This window comes from Cryptomeria japonica, chromosome 10 (assembly GCF_030272615.1).
Source record: "Cryptomeria japonica chromosome 10, Sugi_1.0, whole genome shotgun sequence".
Lineage (NCBI taxonomy): Eukaryota > Viridiplantae > Streptophyta > Pinopsida > Cupressales > Cupressaceae > Cryptomeria > Cryptomeria japonica.
The window spans coordinates 87145042-87157961 of NC_081414.1; the positions used below are offsets into that span (position 1 = coordinate 87145042).

At 36.0% G+C, this 12920-nt stretch overlaps 1 protein-coding gene across 2 annotated transcripts in view; it reads left to right on the forward strand.

The window, feature by feature from the left end:
* The first annotated feature begins 1276 nt into the window (after positions 1 to 1276).
* The window catches only part of LOC131031523 (GDP-Man:Man(3)GlcNAc(2)-PP-Dol alpha-1,2-mannosyltransferase), a 116278-nt gene continuing 104634 nt past the window's right edge, over positions 1277 to 12920 (forward strand). The window contains exons 1-2 of one of the 2 annotated variants that reach the window (XM_057962659.2): positions 1277 to 1488; positions 1645 to 1892. In XM_057962659.2, coding sequence (XP_057818642.1) covers positions 1665 to 1892 — 228 coding nt within the window. In that variant the 5' untranslated portion in view covers positions 1277 to 1488; positions 1645 to 1664. Of the gene's footprint in view, positions 1893 to 12920 lie in introns of both variants that reach the window. The other variant, XM_057962658.2, reaches the window with a different exon arrangement.

Genomic DNA, 12920 nt, shown 5'->3' on the forward strand with positions numbered 1-12920 from the left:
GGAATCATAATGCAAATTCTGAATTTTGGAAGATCTTCCAAATTTCTAGACTTAGTCAAATTTCAAGCCATTTCTGGATCAGGAAGACATTGGTGGATTGATGTGAATTTCTGGACTTGGATGATTTTGCATGCTTTCCTCTTCTGGAATAGGAGTTCCAAACTTAACCATTTTTGACCCAACTTGTCTGCCTTTTGAGTTTTCCGAGTTTAGAAATGGTCTTCAGGAACGTTCAGTCTTCAGCGTCTTCGGAGATATTCAGCTTTCAGTGTTTTCTTGTGAAGATCCTGCCAAAAATAGATTTTCCCAAATAGTAAGTGTTTCAAAATGTCAAGGTTTGGGCAAAATAGGTCAGAAAAGCACTTACTAAAAATAGAAACTTACTAAAAATAAAAATTACTAAAAATAGTAAGTTTGATTTTTGGCAAAATTAGAGCAATCTGGGACTCAGTAAAATCCCTAAAAAATAGGAACTTTCTAAAAATAGAAAGTTGCTCAGTTTTGGCTCAAATTTTACTGGGAAGTTCCTTGAAAGGTCTCGATTCCAGCTGCATGCTTAGTTTCTTCAAAACCCTAACAGAAACCCCTAAAATCTAGGACAAAAGGCAAAAACCCTAAAAAGGGACAAAACAGGCCCTAGACTTCATAAAACTCGCCCAAACGAAGAGCACACTTGATCAATATGACCCCCAAACACTTGCAAGGCAGAGAGACTGACGAGACTACTGTGAAAAGACCCCAAAAGCGCAAGCCAAAAGACCGGGAGGGCCTAAAAAGTAGGGGGTCCCCATTTACAATGGGGCGATGTGTGAAAACGTCACAACAAATCCCACGACTTTTGAAGGTCTAGTTGTAGATGCCTTTGATATTGATGAGGTGATCAAAGATGAAGACAAGGTGGACACTATCAAAGTTTCGAGGGATGGAATCATGAGGAACAATCTGAAGACCTATGAATATATGATGTCTGAAATGGGAGCATGTTCCTATTTGATCAGATTAAGAGATCACAAGAGGTCATAAAAGCCATTAGAATCTTGCTTTTCTCTTTCTGAGTTTGAATATAGTCTCTCTTTTAAAGTAATAGAATGTAGCCACCCTTAGCTAACAATTTGCGAAAAATAAAATAAAATACTGGAATAGTATTGTTACAAAGGGTTACTAATAAAATTAATATAATAAATACTAATAAAAGTTTTTTTTTTTTTATACTATAAATAATACCATTAATAAATGAAATTATAATAATATATTATATATTCTAAACCCTACCGTCTTTTGTTACCGGCGGTATTTCTTGTCAGCTCCATCGGTGGCGGGCGAGTTTGCGAGGGTTTTTTTGGTGCCGTTTTCGCAGGTTTGCCGGCCATTTCAGTAATGGTGGTTTCGGAAAACATGACGTATATAAAGCGGGAAAATCTGACTGTTGGAATTGTTTCAATCTTGCGGCCTTCTAACACACTTGAGACCGTTGACGCTCAAAATCAGGTCATGAACTTCAAACAAACAGGCGCTGCCTTTAAGTAGATTGTGAATGCCCATAGTAGTATATAGTTGATTCTTACCGCAGATATATACAATCCTGTAAACATTGTTACAGGATGTTGATAATTGTGGGGGTTTGTGGATTGATATCAATTGCAGTGTTAAGTTATATTGCAATAATGGTAATGGTGGGCAGAATGAGGAGGAAAAGAGCAGTTGGGTTCTTTCATCCCTACACAAACGACGGTGGTGGAGGTGAAAAGGTATTGTGGTGTGCAGTGAAGGCCATTCAGGAAGAAGCCCCTCATCTGACATGTTTTATTTACACAGGCGATGAAGCTTCTCCTCAGAGTCTTCAAGCTCGAGCTCTAGATCGCTTCGGTGTAACTCTTCTTTTTCCTCCCCAGGTGAGTTTCTCTCATTGAGGTTTTTTTATATGGACCATGTTTCGTCAGTTGATTGAATTTTGACATTTAAAACTAAAAATTAGTCCCCAATTAGCAAAGCTTCGAATAATCATTCGCCAAGACTATTTCGAAAAAAATAAAAATTTCACAATGTTGAATTCAATTTTGTAAGAATAACATGAAGAGTCGGTTTGGTAGATTATTATTTACATTCAAAAATTGAAAAAAAGGCAACCAGATTATTAGCCACGTTCCCTATAATCGTCTTGTACTAGGCACTGACTTCCACGTTTTCTGATCTGTGATAGTGGTGTCTGTTAGCGAGACTCAGTCGCTTAATCCCTGGGTGGTTGGAACCAGAATACTTCAACAAAGTGATACACCTCAGACAAATACACTGATAAAATGCTTTTTGCTACAAAATTAATTTCTTTCTTTTTCCCACTGAAAAGATTACCAACGGTCCAAGTTTTAACCCCATACCTTCAAATAGTCCCTGATTATAAAAATGATGAATTGCATATCCCTCTGTTAAAAATTTCAAGTGTGAACAACCATGTGATTGGGGTCTAGAAAGGCTGCTATTCTTCTTTTGATGTACTGATCAACGGTCTTTCAGAAATGAAATAACAAACACGATATCTAAAACAACAACACTAAGTGTACTCTCAAAATGAGTTATTGTGGTTGCAAATCATCGGTTTGTGCAATCTGTACAGCAATTTTTGTTAAATTTAATTGAAGGTGATACCAATGCTGTATTGAATATTACAAAGCTTTACAAATGGGCCATTTCAGGAACCTGAAGGCCTGGATTAGGGGGATCAAACTTGGGTCTCAATTATAAATCCAAACCTATAAAACGATTTCTCTTTGGCTATCAGTTCTTTATAACTGTTCTATTTATAAATTCTACATTGTTAAATTCAATTGAGAGTCTTTTTATGCATAATCACCCGGTTCAAACAGTACTGCAAACAGGTTGTTTTTCAAGGCAACCTCTGTAGTTCTAATCTATTATAGAACTAGAAACATTTCAAAATGCCATGATGCACATTAACTCATCTACTCAGAACAGAACCATACTTCTTATAATTCCGAGACAATAAAATATTGTCATAAATGCAGAAACTTCATTTATGCCATAAAAATTATGATCATGTGTTGTATCTATGGAAGGCCTTTGGAACCTTATTTTCTTGTCATTGTTCCCATTTTCTGTCCACCAGCAGTGCTTCTGGACTGTACTCATATTTGATGAGAGCAATTATTAGGGAAGTTCTTTTTGATGGGAATTTTAAAAAAGTGTAAATGAGGATCAAATAATGAGCCTGATGTTGCAGCCAGTCTTCTTCTCAGTTAAATATAGAAACATTCAACAGTCTCCTTTATACACAGTAGACAAAGAGAAAATAAAAAAATCCACAGTAAGATTGTGTACAAGAAAAAATACAGTCACATTATCCTTACGTATCAAAAAAGGATGATACAAGAGTCTCCACTCCCATCCCCTCAATCACCAGAGTGCTGCCACTAAGCCTGAGCACTCCCTAAATTATAGACTACACTATTGGTGGAACAACACCACTACTGGACTCCTAATCTTCCTTTGATTCCTAAAAATAGTATGCGCATGAACAACTGTACTCAAAGAGTCTAAGCTGTTACAAACAACTGCAACAAGATAAGGAAACAATCAATTATCCCCTAGTTTAGAGGAATTGGTTCACCTCACTGGATGTAACCGACCTTTAAATGCCATGCCTCCTGTTGCATGTCCGTTTCTTTTTGCTCAGATGTTTTAGGAAATTTTGTGGTAACTGCCATTAATGGGCTTATAGCTGCTTTAATGGGTCACTTTGGAGTTTTGCTTTTTTAAAAATAGTAGTTTTTGTTAATTGGGGGCGGGGGAGTGAGGAAGGTGGTGGTGTGGTGTTGCTGAGTTTAGAGAGAGTTTTGTTTTTTGGGAGATGGGAGATTGTGAAGTATTCTGAGTCTGATGTAAAGGAAACATTGACAACTTTTATGTCTAGAAGCTGCTACAAAGCTTCTTGTCTGCTGTATTCCATTCTCTTTATCTGTCTGGTTATGATTTAAAAATTATGCCATGTCCATTCCTTTATAGCTGACCTTCAATGCCCTCAAACAAAATAAATTAATAAATAAATGTGTTTTTTAATACTATAATATACATATTGTGGCATTTTAAATTAATTTGGCACCAACCTTGGGCCCATGGGACCTAAATTGCGGATATCTGTAATCCTTCTGGCTATTTGGTGAAGTTTTCATGAGCATTCAAGGACAATACCCCTTGACTACTAAAGGTGAGGTTAGGACAAAACCTCTGCCTCATTTGATCAGGTTATCTAGAGAATTTGTTGACTGTGGTAACAAATCTCCCATAGGCTGAGTGAACAAGACATCAATGGATCTATGTTGATCACTGTCAACTGGCAAATAGAGATCACACCTATCTATCCAGGTCATTGGCAGGGGTGGAGCTATTAGGGGTAATTCTGGATTACATAGGACCAACAAGGGTAGACTGAGGACTTACTCAAGAAGGGCGAACTGAGATGGACCAGAGATAGATTATCCACACACCCAGATTGAACCCAGACATCCGAACTAGATATTAGGCGAGCAGGCCTAAATCTTATCTTTGCAGTATCTGAGATCATTGTCAACAGGTCACTGATCATTTGAGGGTTATCATGCCTCAAATCATAGACCAGGCACTAGCAGGGAGCAACTTCAAGTGGTGGAAGGCTAGGGCATTGGTGGTAATTGAGTTGGTAGTTATAAACATGAGTTGTCGGTTGTGGAAAAAATCAGAAGTTGTCTTGCCTTCAGTGGAAGTCAAGCAATCCCTAAGGAAGTTAAAAAATCAGACCAGGTTACCACCGGTCATATTTAAACACATGTAATATCCTTCACAATCAGCAAATATTCATAAGTTTCATGCCCATGCCTAGATTTCTTGTTCAACTGAACTGAATCATTTATTCTCTGAACTTGGTATCAACTTTGCAATGATCTGTATTTGAAATTTCAATTGGGATCAATTGTTAAACCTGAAATAAGTAGGAATTGTTATCTTTATCTCACTGCGTGATTGTTTTGTAAAGATTTAACTTGTAACAATCTATCTGATGCTGGTTAGGGTAGAATATGAAAACCTTGGGACACTACATTCGTATGAGAGTAGTATGAATGTCACTTTTAACACCACCATACCCACAGAAAAATTTAAAATCTTATTGGTGAAGGGAGTAACTCAGATGACTATCATAACAACAACCCCATAGAGATTTGTAGTAGCAGTTGAGCAGGTTGACATTTCCTCCTTTTGATGGATCAAGAAAAAGTATTGCATGAGCTTGGGTCCAAAAGTTGGATGCAAATCTTTCATTTAGCTCAATGATTGAAGAGGAAGCCATCAAATTTGTAATTCTTCATTTGGAGGGTATAGTCCATGATTGGTGGCATTGCTAGATGATCACCTAAGGATATAGTCACATTGTCACCTATGCTTATTTTACACAAAGACTTATGAATAGATTTGGTAGGAAGGACCTCGAGATACATTTCAGGTAGTTAGTCTAGTTTAGACAGCATGGTACAGTAGACAAGTATGTAATAGAATTCCAGTGTGTGTCAGTTACGGTTCCAAGATTGATAGAGAGGAGACTCATTGTCTTATTTGTAGAGGGACTACCTGAGCTCCTCAAGGGTTTGGTGAAGGCTTTTGACTCCATATCCCTACAAGATATATTAGCAACTAAGAACAAGTTTTATACTAAGATTGCACCATCAGGACAATATAAGAAACCCTTTCATAAGGTCTTTCCTTAGCCTAAGATGCTACTTCCTATGCGGAACATGATGGAAGAGTCTAAAAATGAGCTTTGAAGGAAAAAAATTATGCTTCACTTGTATAGAGCCATGGCAATCAAAGGGATTGTTACATTACATAGAGGTGATGTTTGGTGCAGATTCAAAGGTAGAGGAGCTTGTGCCTGAGGGTTTAGTTGAGGAGATGGTAGATGAGAGCAAGGGAGGAGAGGATTCATTATGAGGCACACTTGCTACAATTTGGGGAGCACCTAGGTATCATTGTCTTCAAGTTAGAGGAGTCTTTCAGGGACATAGAGTGACAACGTCAATTAATAATGGGGCTACTAACAACTTCATTGATGAGGGTTTGGTGACTAGGATGGGATCAAGGACAAATGATTTTGAGGGATTCAATGTTACAGTTGTTGATACATTTATTATTCCGTGAAACCAAATGATTCAGCATCTTGAGATGACCCTAGGGAGGCATTGAGTGTGAGATGATTTTTATTTGGTTGGCATTGTTAAAGTAGATTTGGTTTTGGGTGTGCAATGGTTGCATTCACTTGGCGTGTTTGCCCAAAACTATTAGACTATGGAATTGAGATTCAATTTCAAAGGAAAGGAGTTGGCTCTTCGAGGCCTATCAAATGGGGCTCCCAAGATTGTTTCAGCTTAAAGGATGAAGACAACTTCTGAAGAGATCATGTGGTTTGGGCAGCGGAGTGTTTGATTACAAATATAGGTTCATGCAAGGATGAGAGATCTTATTGTGTTGACATCCAATCCATCTTGGATAAGCATAGCAAGGTGTTCAACGATATTCCTTCAGAATTACTATTGGATAGAGGTTTCCAACATGTGATTGAGTTAGGGGAAGGAGTGAAACTAGTCATTACTAAAGTTTATCATCATCATACGAGGCACAAGGAAGAGATCGTGAAGGTCATTAAGGAGTTGTTATATATGGGGGACATAACACCTAGCTCTAGTCTTTCGCTTCTTCTGTGGTGTTGGTCAAGAAAAAGGATGGTACTATGAGAATGTGCATTGATTATAGAGCCCTCAACAAGAAGATAATTAAAAACTGCTACCCCATTCCTAGGATTGATGAGTTGATAGATGACCTTCATGGTGTGGTGTACTTCTCCAAGATTGATTTATGATTGGGATATCATCGAACAAAGGTTAGAAAAGAGTGTTGGAAATATTGTCATTGATGTCAAAGGAAATGCCCAAGATCCAAAAAGACTAGTGGTGAAGTCAAGTTGTCACAAGAAGGGAGTGCCTAGAAAGGTTAGGTTTATGCAAGGATGGAACTCATCAAATATGTAGTTAATGGTTTACAGAAGTGTCTTCCTATAAGAAGAGAGTTCTTGTAACGGAACATCATATGATCATGACAGTGAAAATAGTACTGACAGACATGATATATCTCAACTCATTAAAGTAGCATGTTACAAGATGTGTAACATGGGTGCAACAGGTTAATGGAGTTGTTTTAGAAAGACAATGGTTGACTATATACAACATTGATATTCCATCTATCAAGTACAACAATTTCCATGGTGTTGGTTAACAGATTTGTCACTTCAATTTTATACTCTTTTGCCCATGTTAATGACAATCTGACCAACAATTGAGTCACTTGTAATGGTATTTACAAGTGCTCTCTGCTTATTTTATAAGGCACAACTACCTTCGAATGATATGCAATGAATGAAAACACAGGGTATACTTTTCACCAAAAAGCGAAAAAGGCAAACTAACACCGACCCATAACCATGAAAGTAGATGCGAAGGATTGATTTTAGAATGAAGTGAATGTAGACAAACAACACAAAGCTTACTTATCCCACGCTCACAAATGATATCCAAGGAAATAAAGAACAACAAACCTTTATCAACGGATGATTTAATCTAAATTCAAAGCTTCAAAATTAAATACATATAGTTTGATATAACAAAATGACATTGAAAGTAATTACAAAGAAGCACAGTTCATTGCAATTTAAAGAAAACATTAATAAATTCAAAGACACATAAATATTCTCTTTATTCCTTCAACGTCAAAATGTGAGTTCACAGACTTCACACCCCTGTACAATAAAACTATGCCGCCTTTCCCTCTTTTTCTTCTCCTTTAATAATTCTCGTAATTACATATTTAAAGACTCTCCAATCAGCTCTTTTCAGTTTCTGTAACTGCTTCTTTTAAAGAATGAAATAACCCTTTCACATTCCCATGAAATTGCTGTTTTCAAAATGATTTAAAACATCTTAAAATGTTTTAAATAAACTGTAGAGAAATTGATAAATTCTTAATTTCTCCTACAACTACTTTTGAGTAAATTCTCTGCAAGTTAACCAGGCATCCTAGGGCCATGAAAGTTTGTGAGCAGTTATGATAATTAAAATAAAACATGGGTTTTTAACCATTTTTGAACAGCTCACAAAATTGAGGTACTTCCTTTATAAATTGAAGCTGCCAACCATATCGCTACATAGAGAAAATATTAAAATAACATATCATATGAGCTTGTATGGCCATAAAATTAAAACTGGGGGCATTTGAGACCAAAATATTAGGTGGGTTGCCTTTAGATTTAAGAAATTTGCAACTTTTTTCGGATGCATTTTTAGGCTTGCGAATCAGTGATGTCGGGAAATCAGGAATTTTTAAAAGTCTGAAAGTCGGGAAATTTTGAAAGTCCGAAAGTCGGCCATTTTCACAACTTTAGAACCATTGTCGACAAGTCGGCCATTTTCATAACTTTAGAACCATTGTCGGCAAGTTGACCATTTTCATAACTTCAGAACCATTGCTGGCAAGTTGACCATTTTCATAACTTTAGAACCATTGTTGGCAAGTTGACCATTTTCATAACTTTAGAACCATTGTCGGCAGGTTGAGAACTTTTGAAAGTTTAAAACTTAAAACTTGAATAAGGCCGACTATGAACTAGGACTTAAAAGTTTAAATTTGGCCAATTTAAAAAATGGACTAACAACAGGCTCTGATTGGGGACGAGGACTGTGAAGGATGATGCAAGGGACCTAGAATCCCGGGAAGCCAAAGCTTAAATGAAACTCAAACCAAAAACCACCTAAATATGTACATGGTCATAAAGACCCTACCTCAGATCATGCCCACAGCTGATTAAGTGAAGCCATTGACGGGTTGGGAAAAATATCTGCCAGTGCGAAAAAGTGGTTGGTAAGTAAAAAGCATTGTTTTAATCTGCTAGCTCGCGGCTACTATGAAGAAAGACCTAGCGACAATGCTCTGCAAAATGTTTTCAAGTAAAACCTTGAATCCAAAGAGCCACTTTGCATCATAAAGTTCTAAAACCAACTGTAATGTGTTTACACCATGTTGTGCAAGCTGGTTTGAATCTACGTTGAGAATCCTAGCATCCTTTGTGTAATTCTTTGAACAATAAATCAGACCTCTAATAGGGCAGCCTTCATAAAGAAAATGAGGATGATGTGTAGGGACATTTTTATCCAAGTTCAAACGTGGATCCTCTGAATGTTTGCTCTCAAAGAATGTATCATCAAACTCATTTTCAAAACAAAAAAGATACCAGTATGGGATGATTGCTAAATTCTTTTAAGCATGGCTTGTCTTCGCAAATTTCATCACCAAATTTGAATGCCTCAAAATTTGGCTGCATGTGGAATATTTCATCATTGGTGAATAATTCATTACCTCTAACTTGTTTTCCAGCATTTTCATAATTCTCCAAGCAATCAGCTTGTAGGAATTCTTTTTTTTTTTTGATAGGTAATGGACCGAAGCCGATAAGGTGTACATACCCTACCCCCTTTATGGGATTTGAACTTGTGACCTCTATTTCAAGAGCACAAGTTCTCCACCACTAGGCCAACTCAGGTTGTACTACCTATAGGAATTCTTTATTATGGCTGCAAGCGAATCAAAATGATTCATAATCCATTTGCATATCAGCACAAGAGACATCTCCTGGTTGTTCTTGATTACACATTTCTTCTTCATGTTGATTTCTCATGCTTGCTTGATTAAAATCATTTGCTAGGATTGCATCAAAAATATCAAATTTGAAGATTCAAAATCTGAAGAAAAAGAATTTTCTAACAAATTTCTGTTCAATTCTTGATCATGCATGTTGTCAAAATTTTGTTCTGCAGTAGTAGAAGCTGGGCAAGTCACCAATTCCTCTGGTTGTGTAACACAATCATCTGCACCTCTAGAGGAATCGCTTTCATTAGTATAAAAATAATAAACTCTTGCAGCATAAAAAATGCCAGCTTTAGTTACAAGAGACGTTTGAAAATCTTTTTCATTACCGTTAGATTTTGACAATAGGATATAGGTGACACTATCTTTGCTCTTTTTGCAACAAGGCTCCTTTGCAAAGATTCCTTTTATGAATCAAAGTTTTGGCTTTGAAGGAGCACTTCAGATTTTGAAATTTTAACAGCACTTTTACTTACGTATTTCATTCTAGTTATGATCATATCATCCTCTACTTTGATAGCTTTTCTTTTTGCATCTCTCAGATTTTGAACCTTCATACGTTTCAACAAAAATTTAATCTTAGGATGTAATGCAGCAACAAATACACTTAACTGATTATTTTCAGTTGGTTGATACTCTTGAGGGATTTTTTCAAAACACCGACTAAATCTCTCAACAAAATTCCTAATAAGTTCATCCTCTTTTTTTTGTATTTGAAAGAATTTAAGCAATAGTTCATATGTATCAACCACATGTTTAAATCTTTCAAGAAACTTTACCTTCAAATCATCCCAGCTGGTAATACATCCATATTCCAAATTCTGAAACCATGCCGCAACATCTCCAATGAGGCTTTCAACAAACAACTGCACAAAAACATCTTCTTTTTGCACTCCAAGAATCCCTCAAGAAACCGTGAATGCTTTAATATGATCTTCCGGATCTTGTGTTTTGTCTCCAACAAATTTTGGAAAATATTTTCTTGATCTTTTAGCCAAAGCTGAGTATTGAGGCAAAGCCAAGGGTCCAATCTGAGCTCCCCATGGTTGGGATGCAACCAAAGCTATAACATACATTGAAATTCTTCTACCAAGAGATTTATAAATAAAATACAAAGTCGCCAACTTCCATACTAAGGGATACCTTCAAATTTCTGGGAGAACAAAGCACCGACCTTTCATTCCCTAGCAGAGTCACCAAAAATCTGTTGGTTAACAGATTTGTCACTTCAATTATATACTCTTTTGCCCATTTTAATGACAATCTGACCAACAGTTGAGTCACTTGCAATGATATTTGCAAGTGGTCTCTGCTTGTTTTATAGGGCGCAGCTACCTTCGAATGATATTCAATGAATGAAAACACAGGGTTTGCCTTTCACCATAAAGCAGAAAAGGCAAACTAACACCTACCCACACTCACAAATGATATCCAAGGAAAAGAAAAAACAACAAACCCTTTTCAATGGATGATTTAATCTAAATTCAAAGCTTCAAAATTAAATACATACACAGTCTGATATAACAGAATGAGACTGAAAGTAATTACAAAGAAGCACAGTTCATTGCAATTTAAAGAAAACATTAATAAATTCAAAGACTCAGAAATATCCTCTTTATTCCTTCAATGTCAAAATGTGAGTTCACAGACTTCACACTGCCTTGTACAATAAAACTATGTTGAAAATAAAACTATGCTGCTTTTCCCTCTTTTTCTTCTCCTTTAATAATTCTCTTAATTACATATTTAAAGACTCTCCAATCAGCCTTTTTCAGTTTTTGTAACTGCTTCTTTTAAAGAATGAAATAACCCTTTCACATTTCCATGAAATTGCTACTCTCAAAATGATTTAAAATATTTAAAATAAATTATAGAGAAATTGAGAAATTTTTAATTTCTCCTACTACTACTTTTGAGTAAATTTATTGCGGGTTAACCGAGCATCCTGGGGCCATGAAAGTTTGTGAGCAGTTATGATAATTAAAATGATACATGGGTTTTTAGCCATTTTTGAACAACTCACAAAATTGAGGTACATTCTTTATAAATTGAACCTGCCAACCATATCTCTCCATAGAGAAAATATTAAAATAACATATCATATGAGCTTGTATGACCATAAAATTAAAAATGGGGGCATTTGAGACCAAAATATTAGGTGGGTTGCTTTTAGATTTAAGAAATTTGCAACTTTTTTGGGATGCATTTTTAAGCTTGTGAATCATTGATGTCGGGAAATCGGGAATTTTTGAAAGTCAGGAAATTATGAAAGTCTGAAAGTCGGCCATTTTTCATAACTTCAGAACCATTGTCGGTAAGTCGGCCATTTTCATAACTTTAGAACCATTGTCGGCAAGTCAGGAACTTTTGGAAGTTTAGAACTTAAAACTTGAAAAAGGCCGACTATGAACTAGGACTTAAAAGTTTAATTTTGGCTAAGTTCAAAAATGGACTACACATGGTTAATAATTGTAAGGCAGCACTTAAGAAGAAAAGTCAAAAAGAGAAGCATTGATTTTATAGCAGGTTATATACAGCTGACATAATAAGTGTAAGAGTTTCTTTATATAATAATGGTGAGGTTCCTTATATACAGCTGACATAATAAGTGTAAGAGTTTCTTTATATAATAATGGTGAGGTTCCTTTTATAGAATGGTGACTGCATAATAGCAAGTTAATGATCATTGATTGCATCTTGAACAGATATAAATAAATAAGGCCAAAACATTCGTTAAGAAGAGTGCTTTAACTAGTAAAGAAAAGTTTAAATGCAACTTGAGATAGTGATCATGATGTATGAGAAGAAGAATGACATGGCAGCGATCATGATTGAAAGGAAATAATGCAGTGATTTATTATGGTTATGATCTCCAATATGCAGTGATGTGTATTCCATACGGCAAGCGATTATGTTAGGGAGTGACTTGATTTACATATGTAGCAGTTTCATGAAAGAATCTCATTTGATAAGTGGTTCTATTCAAGATGATCTCATTTGCTTAGGTGCCGATTATATTATACAGAACAGCAATTACATATTCAGTTGACAGGGGTCATCATAAGACAGCAACTTTATTAAGAAGAAGAGTATTAAGGAATGATTATCATGAGAGCAGTAAATTTAATAAAGATGTTAATACAGCAATTCCATTAAGCAATAAGTAAAGCTGCAATCTGTAGAAACAG